The 19,351-nt window shown below is 44.1% G+C and overlaps 1 protein-coding gene across 2 annotated transcripts in view; it reads left to right on the top strand.

The window, feature by feature from the left end:
- Positions 1 to 19,351, top strand: part of LRPPRC (leucine rich pentatricopeptide repeat containing) — a 346,459-nt gene that overhangs the window by 252,796 nt on the left and 74,312 nt on the right. For both annotated transcript variants that reach the window (XM_030195798.1, XM_030195797.1), the window contains exons 26-27: positions 4,905 to 4,973; positions 14,597 to 14,687. In XM_030195798.1, coding sequence (XP_030051658.1) covers positions 4,905 to 4,973; positions 14,597 to 14,687 — 160 coding nt within the window. The remainder of the gene's footprint in view (positions 1 to 4,904; positions 4,974 to 14,596; positions 14,688 to 19,351) is intronic.

The following is a 19,351-nucleotide window of genomic DNA, read 5'->3' as shown; positions in this document are numbered from 1 at the left end:
CAGCTGAAAAAAAAAAGGACTATGTACAGCCAAAGTAGTTTATATAGCATACAGGTGCTTAAGCTGTTTCTTCTCAAAAGTTCCATTCATAGAAATAAGTCAGCAAGAAAGTTATAGGTAATTTTTAATTTATTTTTTCTTTTGTTTCAACAAGTACTTCTTTTATGTTTGAAAGCTATATTCCCTTCATTAAGACAATTTCTTTAAAAACCTACTACTACCAATCATTTCTATAGGCACTGCTAGATGTACACAGCACTGAACGCATTATGGGGTAAATTACTACTACTACTATATTAAACATTTCTATAGCGCTACTAGACTTACGCAGCGGAAGCGGATAGGGAGCCAGTGAAGCGACTTGAGGAGAGGGCTAAAGTGAGTATAGCGACTCTGGCGGAATATAAATGGTGCCTAAAAAATAAGTGCCAAAGAAAACCTGCTTAAGCCATATTCCATAAGCCGTGCCTAGAGTCTGGCGTGGTTTGTAGAATACTTGTTTAAGCGGAAAATCGCGCATAAATGTAGTTGCAGCCATTTGCACCAACGAAAATGTGGTGCAAATGCCCGCACCTAAATTTATAAACAGAGCACCATTATTCTGTAATTACATGCTTAACTGGAAGCCCCCTTCCGCCCCAAACCGCCTATGACTTGCCCATTTCTGCATCCCCTGCTTTGGAACGTACGTAAATTTAGGCATGGATCCCGTGCCTAACTGTATGCACATTGGTTCCAATTGAATCTAATTAGTGCCAATAATTGCTTGTTAAGCTAATTTTTGGCACTAATTGACTTATTTAATTAAATTGCATACACAAATCAGGAACACACCTAAATTTGAGTACGCCATTTTTGGCAACCTTTACAAAATCAGAGGGTATATGCAGGTACTTTCTCAGTCCCTAGTGGGCTCACAGTCTGTTTTATACCTGGGGCAATGAAGAGTTAAGTGACTTGTCCAATGTCACAAGGAGCTGCAGTGGGAATTGAACCCGTTTCCCCAGGATCAAAGCTCACTGCACAATTAGGCTACCCCTCTACTCAGATTTCTCAGTTCCCTCTAAAGTCCTCTGCTCTATCAGCTGAGCTATTGAAAAGCAGTGCAGTTATACTGGATTTAAATAGAATAGTCAGATCTAACCATGAAGTTGTCTGTGCCAGGAAGCTCTTGGTTACATTACAGTTACAGTTCACTAAACAGATTCAAGGGGATGGAAAAGACAGCGAAGGAGCCTATGTCCATTAATGGGTTATAATGTTGGTGTCCTTAAGCCCTCTTAAATGTTTAAATGTGTGTATTAAAATAGTGTTGAACAAGAAACATGACGGTAGATAAGAGCCAAATGGCCCATCCAATCTGCCCATCCACAGTAATCACTATCTCCTCCTTTCCCTAAGAGATCCCATGTCCCTGTCCCACACTTTCTTAAATTCAGACACAGTCCTTGTCTCCACCACCTCCACTGGGAGGTGATTCCACGCATCTACCACCCTTTCTGTGAAAAAGTATTTCCTTAGATTACTCCTGAGCATATAACCTCTTAACTTCATCCTATGCCCTCTCATTCCAGAATTGTCCTTAATTTGAGTCTCATCTCCTGTACATTAATGCCACAGAGGTATTTAAATGTTTCTATCAAATCCCATCTCTCCCGCCTTTCTTCCGATGTATACATATTGAGAGCCGTAAGTCGGTCCCCATTCGATTTATGACAGAGACCACTGACCAGTTTTGTAGCTGCCCTCTGGACAAACTCCATCCTGTTTATATCTTTTCAAAGGTTTGAACTCCAGAATTGCACACAGTATTCTAAATGAGGCCTCACCGGAGACTTATACAGGGGCACTATAACCTCTTTTCCTCTGCTGGCCATTCCTTTCCATATGCAGCTGAGCATCCTTCTAGCTTTGACCATCACCTTTTCTACCTGTTTGGTTACCTTGAGATCATCAGACAATCACCCTTAAGTCTCGCTGTTCTTTCGTACACAGAAGTACTTCACCCTCTATACTATACCGTTCCCTTGGATTTTTGCAACCTAATGGGCCGATGATCAGAAGCAAACGAAGGTGCTAGAGGTTGTTAGCACCATACTAGCACCTGCGTTTGCTACCGCCCCATGATAAGAGCCCCCAAGCGCGTGAAACAACATGCTCGCAGGCTCAGCGCAACTAGCATGCAAAACAGGGCTAAACCTATTCATCCCCAATGAGCAGCTACCAGCACTCCAAAGATTGGCGCGCTGGATGCTGCAAACCCTATGCCAGCTCGGAGCTGGTGTTAGGGTTTGCAGACCATTGGGGAGAAATGGTGAGCCAACGTGCATTTGCATGCTAGCAGGCCCCCATTCCCCCCAATGCCACAGCCCCTGCAGGAACCCCGACCCAACCGACCCCCCCCCCTTATATGGTGTGGCCCCGCCCAGCGCATCCCAGAATGCACTAGGCTGGGCGCCACCATTTTGCAGGTGGCGCCGATGGAAGAGGAGGGAGGCCAGTTCCCTTCTCCAACAAGGAAGGGGCGTGGGGAAGGGCCGCTAGACCACCAGGTGGGAGGGGGATTCACCCGTGGCCCACTGGGCCACCAGGGACATCCAAGAGATGTTGGGGGGTTTAGGGGGGACTGGAGACCCACCGGATCTCTAGCCCCCCCCAGAACCTGTGGGGTGGGGGTCGGAGGAACCGGAGGTCCACCGGACCTCCAGCTGCCGATTGGGTCGGGGTTCCTGCCAGGCCTGCTGAACCTGTTTTGGGGGGGGGGGGGGGAGTTGGGTCGGGGAGACTGGAGATCTGCCGGACCTCCAGCCCTGGTTTCGCTTGGCTCGGGCGGGGGTAGTTGAGGTCTGGTGGTCCTGTGGACCTCCAGCCCCGGTGTTTAACAAGTCTGGGCTTTTGACAGCCCAGACCTGTCAAACAAGTTCAGGAGGATTGCTCAGGCGCAATCCTCCTGCAGGTCTACCCCATGATCAGGGAGAATTGGGTGCTTAAATTTGCATGCACTTATCTCTGATCATAGGTCCAGAAAAGCCCAAGAGTGCTGTTTGGAACAGCTGGAGCTTTTGATCATCTTCCTATGTGTGTGACACAGGAGGTAGACTCCTTTTTGTGGCAAAAGGTTTTTGTGCTGGTCTCAGCTTCAGCAGTAGAAAAGAACAGATAAGGGTCTGATGGGCCTTGTCATTGTGATCCACTTAGAAGGTGAGTTCCTATGGCAACGCTCATTTGTTTACATAACAAACGTTAAGTGGTCATTAATTCACACCACTCTAAGAAATCAAGAAGCAAGCATAGGCTTTTGTAAGTGTTTTAGAAACAGAAAAGGCATTTTCCTTTCCTAATTGGGGTGTGCAAATAACAAATTGCTGGTGAAAAAAGGTTCACCCAGGAAAGATATATAGGTCACAAAACTTTTCATCATTATTAAGGTTTAACCTACCCAGACTGGTTCAAGCATCTGCCCTTCTTATCTCCCTATCCCCCTGGAGATCTCCTCTGGCCCCACTGGCAGCAGCTGCAAGCATGGTGTCCCCCACCCCCTCTTTCTTCATGCTCTGGCTGTTTTCAAACATTTTCTCAGTACTAAAAAGTAGTTTCAGTGCCAACTCAGGCCTTCCTGTACTGGCCCACACCCAGGCGTCAGGGTTGCCAGGTGGAAAATTTTTTTCCCACCCAAACCAGCCTAAATCCAGCCCAAAACCCGCCCAAACTCAAACCCCGCCCCTGACACCCCGCCTCCCCCGTCATCAGCCCCGCCTCCCCTGTCATCGGCCCCGCCCAAAACGTCACTAACCCCTCCCAAAACGTCACTAACCCCGCCCCCCGCAGCCGAAAAAAACGCCCAAAAAACCGCAACCCGCCGCGGGTCGCGGAAAACCGCCCAATTGGGCGGTAAAACTGGGTTTCCTGTCATGCATTTCCCTGTAAACTCTCCATTTCCTTTTTCCATCTGTGTATACTTGCTGTGATGAACTTGTTTCTTTTCCTGTGCTGTCATCTGTTCTCTTTTACTAGTATTGTTCCCCTTCCTCATCTCCCCCCTGCCCGTTTTCTCTGTAACATTTGTAAATTCAGTAAGACGTGGGATGGGCCCAGAGGATCTCTAATTAGAAAATGAATGGTATAAAAAACAAAACTTAAAAGGTTGCATGTGTATTTGCATGTCGAGTGGCGCTTAGATGGCGACTCCAGCTGTGAAGAACTAAGGCTGATGCTGAGCAAACTTGTATGGTCTGGATCCCATATATGGCAATCCAGTTTAGGATGGGCTAGAAAGGGCTTCATCAGAAGCTCCAGTAATTTGGAGCATAAGGACAGTGCCGGGCAGACTTTTATGCTCTTGTCTCCTGCAAATGACAAGACTGATTTGGATAGGCTGGCGTGGGCTTCAGCGGCAGCTTCAATAGTTGGAACCCATGGACAGAACCGGGCAGACTTCTATGCTGTATTTACCATAAACACCAAAAAAAGACCATGATTAATTATTTTATATCACATTCATTATTGATTTAATCTTGAATTGGTAATGCATGTGACTGTTGGACAGACTGGATGGGACCATTCAGGTCTTTATCTGTCGTCATTTACTATGTTACTATGTTGCTTAGATTTTCCATATATATATGGTATAAACCTGAACCTGAGGGGGAGCATGGTAGGAACTGGTTGGAGAGAGTGCCACTACTATTTCCTGAGGAGAACGGCAATAGAAAGGGCTGTTAGTGATAGGTTTGGGGCTGTGGGGAGGAGCTCTGGGAAGAGTGGTAGAGATGAACTGGGGGTCCCTGTACTTTTTGGAGGTTAATAAGATGTGCACACAACTAAAAAGTTTGGTACCCTCTGGATTATGTTTTGAATGTTCTCAAAATACTTCTTTGATTTGTGTTTTTAATTTAATTTTACAGACGCCTGGCTTGAGAGCTCGAGCTAACAGGTTACAGTGGTTTGCAGATAAGTGCATTGCAGCTAATCAGGTAGGTGTCCAAATACATGTAGCTTTTGAAGTTTTAGATGTGTGTGCTTTGGAATAAGTCCCCTTCCCAGTTTTCAGCCCTTCATGGTTGAACTGTTTCAGGGGTAGGTAATTCAGTCTTTGAGTGCAAGTCTGATTTTCAGAATATCTACAATGACTATTCATTGGTTAATTGCATATATATGTGGCCTAATTTAATTACCATGTTTTGGTTAGTGTTAAAAAGAAAACAGAACTGTTTCTGCCACTGGCGCTTGTGAGCCAGAGTTGCCTATACTACTACTACTACTACTATTTAGCATTTCTATAGCGCTACAAGGCATACGCAGCGCTGCACAAACATAGAAGAAAGACAGTCCCTGCTCAAAGAGCTTACAATGTAATAGACAAAAAATAAATAAAGTAATCAAATCAATTAATGTGAATGGGAAGGAAGAGAGGAGGGTAGGTGGAGGCGAGTGGTTACAAGTCAAAAGCAATGTTAAAGAGGTGGGCTTTCAGTCTAGATTTAAAGGTGGCCAAGGATGGGGCAAGACGTAGGGGCTCAGGAAGTTTATTCCAGGCGTAGGGTGCAGCGAGACAGAAGGCGCGAAGTCTGGAGTTGGCAGTAGTGGAGAAGGGAACAGATAAGAAGGATTTATCCATGGAGCGGAGTGCACGGGAAGGGGTGTAGGGAATGACGAGTGTGGAGAGATACTGGGGAGCAGCAGAGTGAGTACATTTATAGGTTAGTAGAAGAAGTTTGAACAGGATGCGAAAACGGATAGGGAGCCAGTGAAGGGTCTTGAGGAGAGGGGTAGTATGAGTAAAGCGACCCTGGCGGAAGATGAGACGGGCAGCAGAGTTTTGAACCGACTGGAGAGGGGAGAGGTGACTAAGTGGGAGGCCAGCAAGAAGCAGATTGCAGTAGTCTAAACGAGAGGTGACAAGAGTGTGGATGAGGGTTTTGGTAGAGTGCTCGGAAAGAAAGGGGCGGATTTTACGGATGTTGTAAAGAAAGAAACGACAGGTCTTGGCAATCTGCTGGATATGAGCAGAGAAGGAGACAGAAGAGTCAAAGATGACCCCAAGGTTTCGAGCTGAGGAGACAGGGAGAATGAGAGAGCCATCAATAGAAATAGAAAACGGGGGGAGCGGGGAGGTGGGTTTGGGAGGGAAAATGCCAGTGTTTCCCAGTCAGTGTGCAATCAGACCTGAGTAGGTGTGCTGTGGGAAAGTTACCACTTTCTGATGTTTAGGTCTAGACCAACACCTGGGCTGTACTCTGAGCAACAGGAGACACGAGCAGCACTTCTAAAACCTGCAAGAGCACCTTTTTTAGCACATGTGCAATTAGATATGTCTCTCTTTCCTAGCTAGAGCATTAGCATCAGAGGGTAAGAATGGACAATGTGTAGGGCACAATAACTGGAACAGTGCTTCATGCAATTTCCATGGAGTGTCCAGAGCACTGGCAGTGGTGGAAGAGCTCTGGTAGACATATGCATCACCTCCAGAGCAGCTAAAGTAACTACAGGAGCTGGCTGTCCACTCTGCATGAAGCTCTCTTTTCTGCTACATTTGAATATAGAAGGAGCTTGAGACCAGGAATGTGGATTCTGTTTCCAATGAAGAACTGAAAGGATAGGGTAGAAGAAGGAGAAGTCTGGTGAAAAGACATAAAAGTACAGAAAGAGCCAGAAACTTTAGGCAACAAATAGCTGAGGAACTAGGAGCATATACACATTGAGGACAAGGGACAAGTGGGCAATATGTCCAGGTTAAAAGACAGTTGGAATCTGAGAAAATGTGGAGAAAGCATGTTTTTTTTGTCTTGTTTTGTTTTTTCATTTTTACCTCCATCACATAGCTTCCTACTGTTCCATAACCAGTGGGATAATTGTGTCCATCAACCAGCTGATGGATAGAGAACTGAAAACTAAGCTGAGACATCTCTCTCTTTGCATCCAATCCAGCTCCTCAATATTTTCTATCTCCAGCAAGTGAATGGACACACTTTTCAGCCTCTGGTTCTGAGTGATATGCTCCTGGTCCAGTTAGTCAGCTGGTTCCCAGTTGAGCTTTGCAGGTGGCTTGAGTCTGCAGAGTCGTATCTGGAGGTCCTCAGATCCCTGTCTGCCGTACAAATTAACTGCTTCCCTCCATTTACCTCTCCCCTGTTTCCTGTGGAGCTCTTCTCAGCATAACAACCTTACCCCCCACCTTTGGAGGGCTGCAAATTATACTTGGTGCAGGAGTGGGATCCTGACTCACCACTTGGGATACACGCTGTGCTTGTGACAGTCTGGGTGAATAGCGACTCCCATGGAGGCAGTTAAGCGGTGTTCCTGCTGTGGGACCCGCCACCAGCCGACATTGGGGCATTGCAGTATGTGCAAGCCTTGAATCCCATGGGATGCAGAGTAAATGGTCAGTGGCAGCACATCTTCAGATTTGGCACAGCATCCGATTATGCCGAGGTCTTCAGGCTCTCCGGCAGGGCTGATGGCGCAGTTTGATGCAGGAGAGCACAGGAATGGGCACCATTTTGTTGGGGCCAACTGGCAGTGAGAAGCAGTCTCTCTCTGATCATGCACAGACAGAGCACAGCTGTCATTTTCAGCCTGAGGACCCAACAGAGCACTCAGCTGCACTGGGATCTTTATTTTCTCCAGAGTTTGTATTGTTCTTACACCAGGCCTATTCACTGAAGCAGGAACAGTCTGAATTGCTACAAGGTGATTCAGTTTCTCACCCCACTGCCCCTCCAGCTCCTACGATATCTCATTTAGACCTCCAGGATTGGGCAGATGAAGCTGTCTCTGCTTCTCCTTCCTTATCTGATGTGGCCTCATCCTATTCAGAGGAGCCATCATTGAAAGAGCCATTAGAGAAGGGAGAGCCTCCCTCCTGAGGAGAGGGAGAATCCTAAAGAGGTGCTTAATACTCTTATTTCTGAGACACTGGCAGTGCTTTTCATTGAGGAGCCTTCTGCTTCGGCATCAGGAGTTCCATCTTTGTTGATCATGAGGGGGCTTAGAGGTCCTTCTAAGGCTTTCCTGATGCATCAGACATTCAGAACCTGATTACAACAGAATGGATCTCACTGGACGCGGGGCTGAGAGTGGGAAGAGTCATGGCTCGCATCTACCTATTAGTTCCAGAGGAGAAAAATAAATTGCAGCTTCCCCAGGTGGATTCCCTGATTACAGTGGTGACTAAGAAGACCTCCTTGCTAGTGGAAGGGGGCATTGCCCTAAAAGACCTGCAGGATAGGAAGCTAGTAGGCTCATTGAAACAAACCTTTGAAGTGGCCTCTTTGGGCCTTCAAGCAACAGTGTGCAGCTCATTCATGGCAAGAGCATGGCTGAAATGGCATCAGCAGTCAGCAGCACAAGACAGGTGCCATAACACCCAGCTGGAAGTGGGGCTAGCCTACTTGATGGATGCTATTTAGGACATGCTATGGGGTTACGGCCCGCAATTTGGCTGTAATGACATTTCAGCAACTCTGGTTGCAGCATTGGGCAGCGGATGCAGTTAAACTAGTTAAACTGCCCTTTTAAGCCAAGTGGCTATTTGGAGAAGATCTCAGTAACTTGGTGAAAGAATTGGGAGAAACTAAGCCACAGCAGTTGTCGGAGGATAAGATGAAAGCCTCTGATCATCCATCTTCAGGGAACTCTCAATCTTGATTTCAAGACAGCAGACAGTAGCGGACTGGGTATCAGCGATATGGCCAGAAGTCCTGCTCTCAGGCATGCCAATCTTGCTTTTGTGCAGACAGGAAGGCCTCCTCTGTCAGCTAGAGTGCCCAGTACCTCTAGAGCTTTGCAATGATGCGAGGCTGGTCCACTCTTTTTTCTTCAGTGGGATGATATCTTCAGTAGCTTTGGGAGGAGTGGGCCTAAATCACATCAGACCAGTGGGTTCTGGATATTCTTACATTAGGTTACAAGTTGGAATTGATTGCTTGAGAGCCCCACTTGGGTAGATTTCATATGCGGCTCTTTACTCCCACCTTTAGGAGATGCCAAGGGGAAGGAATCCACACACATTCACACACACACCCTGTTGGGTAAAAAAAAAATATATATATATATATATGTATATATATATCAAACATATAAACGGCGAGTGACCAAACTCACTCGCAAATGTGCAGTAAAGACCCTCTCTGTCCCACCCCCGCGTCAATACGTGATGTCGGGGTGGGACAGAGAGGGTCTCTACTGCGCAAGGGGAAGGACGAAACCGCCATCGCTACCGCTCCCCCCCCCCCCCAAGGTCGCTGCCACCACTCCCCCCACCTGGAGTCGCCGCCGCCACCCACCCTCCACCTGGGCCCTCGCTCCGCTATAGAAATAGCGCAAACGCAGTACACAGCTCAGCTGAGCTGCCGTCGGCCTTCCTTCCCTGCCTGGGACACAGGCAGAGAAGAAGGAGGGCCGACAGCAGCTCATCTGAGCTGTGTGCTGCGTCCCCGTGCTGTTTCAATAGCGAAGCGAGGGCCCGGCCGGGGGGGGGGGGGGCCTTGCAGCGACGAGGAGAAGGGGCCTTTCAAACCCCCCCCCCCCCCCCCCCCCCCCATCGTATACTAGCCCGTTTTACGGGCTCAACGGCTAGTATATATATATATATCAAATGCCTTTGGGAGAAAGTCTTGGGCCACACATAAATGCAGTGAGCTCACCCAATACTATCGCAAACCCTTCTGATCCTCTGCTCTGCTTTATTGGCAAAAGTATTAAGACATAGGTAACAGGTCAACAGGTTTACATCATAAATCACAGGATACAGACTGTGTAAAATCATTGGCTAGGTTATATTCTGCTTACCATCAGCATGTTGGGTTCAGGACAAAGTTCAACAGCCATGAACCATTCCCGTGAAGAATCTAATTATAAATCGAAAGAAGAAGTCCTTTGCAACTAACATACATTATTTCATATTGCATCTGTGTGCTTAGACATGCAAGCTAAGGGAATACATTGTTTTCAATTCCCTGTTCTCTTTCAGACATGTCTGTCTAGTGATAATTTCCAGCATCTGGTAAGAACATTTGCTAAGCAGACCTGAAGCTGTCAATTCAGCATTTCAACAGATAGGGCAGACAAGTATATATTCATTTTCATCTTATTTTCTATACTAACATTTAACTTCTAATATTCCCCCCTCCGAATAGGGGTGTACCATTATTTTCATAGATATTCTTATTATCGTCAGAGTTCTCCTGCCTGGTTACTCCTCTCTTCTTGCAATCTCCTTGTCAAAAGGGGGGAACCAAGGCAGTCGAGGTTCAGGCCACAATAGATTCCTTGCTGGCGCTCTGGACCACTGTTCCAGTTCCCCAAGCTGAACAGAGACAAGGCAGATACTCTGTCTGCTTCATCGTCCCAAAGAAGGAAGACATCTTTTGATTTCAGAGATCTAAACTGCTGCCTCCAAATGTCCTGTTTTTGCATGGAGACACTAAGAGCAGTCATAGCCTCGATTCATGTCGGAGAATTTCTCTCTGCCCTTGATCTCAAGGAGGCATACTTGTATATACACATATGGCTGCCGCATCAGAGGTTTCTACGTTTTGCGGTTCTGGTCCGTTACTTCCAGTTCAGGGCTTTGCTCTTTCGTCTTGCCACTGCTCCAAGAACGTTTACCAAGTTTATGGGGGTGGTAGAATCCTTCCTTCGGCACCAGGGAATCAGAGTTCACCCATATCTTTGACGACTGGTTCATTTGTACATCATCCTATTCACACAGTGGGGTGGCAACGGACCACGTTGTCTGTCTTCTGCAGTCATTGGATTGGGTGCTTAACTTGGAGAAGAGCAGACTAACTCCATTGCAGATGTTGGAGTGCCTGGGCATTTTATTAAACATAGCACGAAAAAGGATTTTCCTTACAAAGTGTAAGAGGTCAAAGGTGGTCCAACAGATTTGTCTTCAGTCAAGGCAGGCCCAGGGTCTCTGTCTGCATCTAGGTTCTGGGGTCAGTGGTGGTGGTGGCGATGGAAGTGGTGCCTTGGACTCATGTGGCCATTACAGGAATCTCTTCTTAGCCAGTGGTCCCCGGTGTCACTGAAGTATGGCCTTCATCTTCGTTGGATGCTGGTTGCCAGACGGTGTATGCAGTGGTGGTTATCGCCCGGGTGTTTGATCATCAGATCTCCCTTTCTGATAAAACAATGGGAGGTAGTAACAACAGACACCAGCAAGTCTGGTTGGGGAGCTCATTAAGTGATCCATAAATCGCTTGGAGCTCAGTGCAGTGTGGAATGCCTTATGCAACTTCGCTCCCTCTCTGGCAGGGGCCTTGGTCTGAGTTTTCTCTGACAGTTCGATGGCGGTGGCTTATATCAACAAGCAAGGCAGGACCCACAGTCATCTGATGATGGTGGAGGCAGCCTCCCTCATGAGTTAGGCAGAGAAAAATCATCTCTGCTTGTTGGCAGCTCAAATCGCGGGGTCCTTGCATGTGGAGGCGAACTTTCTCAGCAGGCACTTCTTGGATCCGAGAGAGTGAGAACTGTCCAGCCAGAGGTTTCATCTGATAACATAGTAACATAGTAACATAGTAGATGACGGCAGAAAAAGACCTGCACGGTCCATCTAGTCTGCCCACGATAAACTCATATGTGTATACCTTACCCTGATTTGTACCTGTCTTTTCCAGGGCACAGCCGTATAAATCTGTGCAGCAGTATTTCCCATCTCCCAACCACCAGTCCCTCCTCCCATCACCGGCTCCGGCACAGACCCCGTATAAAAAGTCTGCCCTCCCCCATCCTAGCCTCTCAACCACCAACCCCTCTTCCCCCTGCCACCCAATTTCAGTTAAGCTTCTGTGGATCCATTCCTTAACTGAAATTGGGTGGCAGGGGGAAGAGGGGTTGGTGGTTGAGAGGCTAGGATGGGGGAGGGCAGACTTTTTATACGGGGTCTGTGCCGGAGCCGGTGATGGGAGGAGGGACTGGTGGTTGGGAGATCTGATCTGATAGTGGACCACTGGGGTTCTTCGCTTCCTCACTCAATATTGACAAAAAGGAATGCCAAAGTGCCTATGTTTTTCAGCCATTGGAAAGAACTGGGCTCGATATGGGGTTCTATGCTGTACTGCAGCCCTGGACGGAGACATGTCTACTGTATGTCTTCACTCCATGGCAGGCCATGTGTTGAAAAGGATCGCATTGCACCGGGGTCGAAAAATTCTCGTAGCCCTGGATTTAGTGCAGAAACTATGGAACGCGGGCTTGATTTGACGTCTGAATATGGGTCCTCTCCAGCTTCCGCAGGTGCTCGTGGAGGATCTGTGCTCCTTGGGTCTTATGACTTGGCCATTGAAAGGGCTTGATTGAGACAAAACAGTTATTCTGATTCGGTCATTTCTACCTTGCCTTAGGCTCAGAAATGCTCTGTGTTCATGGCGTATGCATGGGTGTGAAGGGCATTCGAGGGCTGGTGTTCTGAACGCAGACTATCTCCATTCTCTGCTCAAATAATGTACATTCTAGCATTTCTCCTTCAGAAAGGATTGGCGTTGAGTTCTCTAAAAGTTTAGGGTGCGGCTTTGGCCTGTTTCAAGGGCCAACTACAGAAGACGTCTCTTGTGGCTCACCTAGTTATCGTTCTGTTTATGCACTTGCTGCCTCCCTTTCATACTCCGTTTCCTCTGCAGAAGCCTACTTTTGAGCCACTCCAGAAGGCCTCCTTGAAAGATCTTACACTAAAGACAGCATTCTTAGTGGCTGTTGTATCGGCATTTAGATTTTCAGAGCTTCAGGCTTTCTTGTTGAGATCCCTTTCTTTGCTTTTTGGAGGCAGGGGAATTCCTGCTCATGGTTCCTTCTTTTCTTCCGGAAGTGGTATCAGCATTTCATCTCAACCAATCTGTGGAGCTTCCATCCTTTTGCAGAGAGGATGAAGAGGCTCAGTTATTCTTCCTTGAAGCTTCTTGATGTGCATAGACTCCTCATTAGATATCTGGAAGTCACAAGAGTTTTCATAGATTGGACAGACTGTTTGTGCTTTTTGGTAAACAGAGGCTTGGCTTCATGACTTCTAAGCCCACAGTTGCTAGATGGCCAAAGGAGACTAGTATGTCAACTTATTTGCTTGTAGGAAGCAGGCTTCTCAGGCCTTGCCGGCTCATTCTACGAGGTGTACAGTGACATCCTGGGTGAAAACTACCTTACTGTCTTCAGAGGATATTTGCAAGGTGGCAATGTGATCGTCGATGCATACCTTTGCCAAGCATTACAAGGTGGGCATTGCGGCGCGTTCTGAAGCCAGTTTTGGGGATTTGGTCCTCAGGGCGGCAGCACCAGGATACCACCCATTTTCTAGGGATTGCTTTTGAACATCCCACGGATTCAGGAATAGTGAGAATCTATGTAATGGAATGATAAATTAGGTCTTACCTGATAATTTTCTTTCCATTAGTCCTTCCCAGTATTCCTAGGTTTCTGATACGCTTAGTCTGTGCGAAGTAATGGGTGAAATAACGACACTCACCTTGCATGGTGCTTCCTGCATTTTCTACGAGTTGTCCAGAGATGAGAGAGGTCCACACATTTGGTCGTCTAGTTAGTTTTAGGTTAGCGAGTTGTTTAAGGTTGTGTTTATTCTGAGTTTCTCCTCACTTCTTGTCTATGTGAATACTGAGGAGCTGGTTTGGATGCCAAGAGAGAGAGATGTCTCAGCTCAGTTTTCAGTTCTCCATCTCCACCTGCTGGTTGATGGACACAACTATCCCACAGGTTCTGGAGTAGTGAAAAGGACAAATGTAAAGAAAAATTTCAGGTAAGACCTAATTTCTCCTTAGAAAAACAAAATTAAAACATTAATAGAACAACAAAATATCTACACTGGTAATAAAGCACACACCTCCATGTCAGGTCTCATAGGCCCATATGAACAAGACAGAAGCGGAGGGGCATATAAAGGACATGTTATTTCTATCCTCCTTCTGTTTACCCCAGTGGTCCTCTATCACATGCACCCACCTGTGCTCATACCTCAGACATCCTTCTTCCAGCAGTGCTCTATGAGGATAATAAGAAGCAAGAGAGTGAAAAGTGTGTTTTTGTGTGTGAGTGTAACTCACAGTTCATGCCCACCCTTTCTCTCGCTCTGTAGTTCCACTTCCTTTTTGTCTACAAATGAAGTCCAGACTAAAACTGAACCACTCAACACAATTCTGACAGATTAACAATTCCCTTCAAAATGGGCAGTTTGAGAGAGCTATACAGAGAGAAATAATTGTATGTATTCATTTCTGAACTTGTAAATAAGTATATCTAAGCACAAGAATGAATCCAGCCATGTTCTTAGTAAACTGTTTTGAGTATTGACTAATTCCAGTTTTTTGACCAACTCCTGAAATGGCAGTCAATCCTGACCTTCTCAACTGATACATTGTTAGGTGCTCAAATGATGACTCCCTATAGATCTCATATATGTTTGGCATATTGTATTCATGAATTCTCAACCAAATTACTCTCTCCTCATGTATTATTTCTTGATATTTATCATTTGTTGTTTATCGTTAGCCACATTGAACCCAAACTTGTTTGGGATAATGTGGGATATAAATGCCACAAACAATAATAATAGCATGACTGATTTTTATTGTCTTGCATTTCAAAGGTTGAAACTTTGGAGAACCTAGTAGAATCAACTCGGAAGCTCTTTGAGTGCGATAGAGACCAAATGTACTTCAACCTACTGAAACTCTGCAGTAAGTGTGTGTGTTGGGGAAGGGGTGCTGAGGTGGATTGTAGAGTTTGTGTAGCTTTTGTTCTTTTTGCTTCAAGCTGTTATACTGTTATGAAAGTAAGATTTTGTCAAGCAAAGTGGTGCTGTAGCTTCCTGTCCAAACATTTGAAACTAAAATTTTTTTTTTTTTTTTTTTTTTTAATTTGTTTATTTATTGTTTTAGTGATAATACAAAGAATACATCTTTGAAAAGATACACCAGATATAAACACAAATACACTAAAGAATATAATATATATAGAAAACATCTCTACAATCTGGTTACAACAGTCCACCATAAAGAGAAGGAGTGGGATTCAAGATTGATTAAACCAAAGGAAGTTTGGTGCTATTAACTTAAAGTTTGAGGAAAAACAAGCAGTGGTACTCCTTAATTTACAGAACCATAAACCAGAGATGGAATTAGCATTGGTTTTTCTTCATATCAAGGAATGACCTTAATTGTTCAGGTTCAAAGAATATATATTTTTTATCCTTGAATATCAAAATACACTTGCAAGGAAATCGTAATTGGAAAACTGCTCCAACATTTAAAGACTCTTGCCTCATATCTAGGAACTTTTTCCGCCTTTGCTGAGTCCAACGAGCAATGTCTGGGAACACAGAGACTTTGCTTCCTTTATACTCTGGATAAATTTTTTTAAAATAAAGTCTCAATAAAGATTCTTTATCTTGTAAGAAGACAAAAGATACAATCAATGTCGCTCTGGTTTCTGTATTATCCACAGACTGCTCCAAAAAGTTTGTCAAATCCAGCGTTTCAGGAGGAATGTCCTGTTTAGAAGTAACTTGAGGTAAAGGAGGTTTCTTTTCCAAATAGTAAATCTTTTGAAGAGGAGGGAGTGTTTGATCTGAATAATTGTATATTTCTTTAAGAAACTTAGCAAACATATCCTTCGGGGGCACAAATTGAGATTTTGGAAAGTTTAGGAATCGTAGGTTTAGATTTCTTGATAAATTTTCCATATTCTCTATTTTTCTTTGTATAGAGGCACAATCTCCTACAATATGAACTTGTTGTTGAGATATTTTCCCAATTTGCGTCTCTAGGTCAGTTTGCTTTATTATTACTCCCTCCATTTGTCTTTTAAGAGATTTTATCTGAGAAGAATTGTTCAAGGATAACGTTATGAAAGAGGTACAGACCTTGTGAAGCGATTCCAATGCTGTCCAAATCGATTCCAGCGACACCTCTTGGGGCTTGACTAAGGGTTGTATCGCCAATACGCAAGCAGAAACTTCTTCTGGCGTAGTTGTTTCAGGCAATACCCCAATAGCCTCCCCTGTTGGCATTTCTGGCGTTCGCTGGACTCCCTCAGCTAGCCACAAGATCTCTCTGGCCTCCGCTATCGCTTCTGGGGAAGGCCACTGAAACTAAAATTTTTATGGTACAGCCTGAACTTTAAAACCAGTCTTTTGATTTAGTCTTATTATTAAAATGGTCGTATATGGTTCTTTCTCTGCCCTTTCCATTTATCTAATCCTTTTCTGGAAGGCCTTCTTTCTTCCTCACATAGGGAAGTCTTTGCAGGTTATACATTAATGTGGTCAGAGATGACATCATATATTACATTGTTTTTTTCCTCTTCTTCCATTGTTATGTTTTGGAGAGCTGGGAGCCCTTGCCTTTGAGACAGGAGTTTCCCTTCTAGAACTGCATTTGTTAGTGATGCACATCATAAAATACAGCTAATCCTGTCTTGTATGTTCATTGGAAAAAATTCACAGTTTTGATTAAGGAGGAATCTTGGCGAGAACCAAACTTTTTATTTAAAAGGAAAGTAAGCCATAATTGTTAACCATTAATCCGTGAGAAATAGCATAGTATACAAGAAGAGCCTACCTGTTATGAGTTGAATTAAAAGTAATGTCTCCCCTTCCATAATTCATCAGCAAGCAGATGGCAGCACTGATGCATTCCACACGTGTTCACCTGTTCTTTGAAATCTCTTCCTTCACCTCAGTTGGTGAGAAGTATCGGTGTGAAGAAGCTATTTTGATATTGCTTGTGAAATGGAAGCATGCAGTGAGCCGAGAGAGAATTTCTGACTGTCGAAGGAGTCTCTCCAATTTCAGTTCACCACTGCACATAAGTTGTTTATGGTGATGACTGTGTTGATATGAGTACTGTGCATTGCTGGACCAAAAAAATGTAATGATTGTGGACCGAAAAGGGCTGATTTTTTTTGTGGTCAAGAACAAAGTGACTGACACATGACAGCAGTGGGACGAGTCTCTTTGAACTTGGTACAACCATCAACTCAGACCATTATATTGCAACCCTGAAAACTTTGAAAGAATGATTGAGAAGAGTTTGGAAGCAGAAGAAGGAAACTTAGTTGGAATGTGACAACACTAGGCCTCATACAGCAAGAAACACCACAGAGGCACTTGCAAAGATGAGTTTCAATCTTACCTCATCTCCCATACAGCCTAGACTTAATACCATACAATTTCCGTCTTTTTCTAAAATTGAAGGAATACCTTCAGGAGATCTGACTCAAATGCAGAGGTGGAAAGGACTGTGAATAATTGATTGAAGTGAAAAGGTTTGCAGTTCTTTTGCAATGGTTTTCAAAAACTTATCCATCATTGGTTGAAATGTGTGGTGAAGGGTGGCAACTAAGTAGAAAAGTAAATACATATAAATAATTTTTAAAAAGTTTCAATCATTGTTTTCATTTATATTCATTACAACAAAAGTTATAGTGGTGAAGACATTTCTTTTCCTTCAACCTTCATACAGACCCTCAAATTATTTGATAACAGCAGTATGAATGACTAGAGTTTTCTGATCTTTGCTTTTCTGAATCCTTTTACCTTCCTGTCAAGATTATGATCACCTGTTGTGCTTTTGCCACTGCAGATTTTTGGAAGTTCACGTGTCATTAAGGAAGAAAATTTTCAAACTTTAAATGTAATACAGCTTCAGAAACTATTGTTGGGCTGCCTTTTTTTTTTTTTTTTTTGTAAATGTGTCTTAAATAATCCCCCATGATTGAGCTCAAATCTAGCAGAAAAGGTCAAGAAGCAAATTATGGCACTACCATCAGAGAACAGAGTGGGGAACTTAAACTGAAGACTCAACCAGGAATATTCCTGCTAGATGTCTGTAAGTTGTTAGGGAAGTTGACCATATATAATGAGACAAAGAGGGCATGATTAACACCTATTTGAATGCATTACGCTGGAAGACTAGGAGACAGTAATCGAAGAAGAAGGTGCGGACAAAGGATTGACTCTTTTAGCTAAGAGCCGCCATCGGGACTGAAGAAATGGAACTACCATGCAAAATAGGGTGGATTAACATCAGAGTTTGGTGTTGAAAATGGAGTAATAGACCTATTTCATTTTGCTTGCTGACCTGTGACCATATCCTTATTTTACAGATTTTTGAATAACAATAGATAATCCATGGTTTTATTTTATTTATTTATTTGTTTGTTACATTTATATCCTTTTAATCTCTTAGTTGGTACTTGTACTCTCTTTAAATCATTTCATTCTTCTAAAGGAGGAAAAGACTTTAGAATCTCTGCACAGTGTTCACATACACTTTCTGTTTGCAGACTGCTACCTTTCCTTTGTGGGGGTGGTAAACCGCTCTGATTAAGATAAGGTGCAGAATCGTCAATAGTCTAAAAAAAAAACCTCCTTTATTTTTAATAATATGCTTTATATGACGTTTATTTTCTCTGTTTGTAACGTTTATTTTTTCGCACTTATCTGGGCTGTAGAGTATCCAGTCAGGAACGCTCAACAGAGAGCCTCCGTTTCTCTTTCCGCTTCCTCAGGAGTCATGCCCTCGACTGCTACATTGTGCCCTGCAGTTAAAGTGTAAATATACCTTATTAGAGAGTGGATCATGGAGAACTGTCTCGCATTCAAGATTTAATTTAAAGTGGGTCCTGCTGATTTCTTCTGCGGGACTCCCCCCCCCCCCCCCCCCCCCCACCACCACAAGTTCTTTAAATTTTTGACTCTGAGGTATGATAGATGTAAACAAAGAAGAAACAACTCTCTGCAAGTATATACAGTATATTGCAGAACAGTGAAGATGACTCAAGAATCAGTGGACGACGCTCCAGTTGATTAAAACTGTTTATTAAAACAAGACTCGACACAGCTGTGTTTTGGCCGACTAGGCCTGCATCAGTCTATTCCAAAAGATCGTAAAAGAAATAATGAATAACACGTAATGATTATTCAAACCAACTTAAAACATTAAAAGGATAAAATATAAATAATAAAAAAAATAAATAAACATGAACTTTGACACAGTTTTACAGATTATGATGAAAAGATCATAAATGTACAAACCTAATTGAACATGTGGATAAAAAAAAAAGAAATAATGAACTTTGACACAGTTTTACAAAATATTGTGAAAATAGTAAGATAAAAACACACTTAAATACATTATAAACCATAAAGCTGTATGTCTCTGTTGATCACCCCACCCCTCACCTATTCACACCCACCCTGTTAGAATATCAATGATATGCTTTGATGTCCCCATGCATACCTCCGACCCACCCCATCCTCCCACCCTGTCAGACTGTCATAGTAATGCTTGAATGTTTTCACTTATATACACTGTCAGCTAGCACATTTGCTTATTTCCGA

The sequence above is a fragment of the Microcaecilia unicolor genome, chromosome 3, assembly GCF_901765095.1.
Source record: "Microcaecilia unicolor chromosome 3, aMicUni1.1, whole genome shotgun sequence".
Classification (NCBI taxonomy): Eukaryota; Metazoa; Chordata; class Amphibia; order Gymnophiona; family Siphonopidae; genus Microcaecilia; species Microcaecilia unicolor.
The sequence above is the reverse complement of the archived record's forward strand: the minus strand, read 5'-3'. Positions and strand labels throughout refer to the sequence as shown.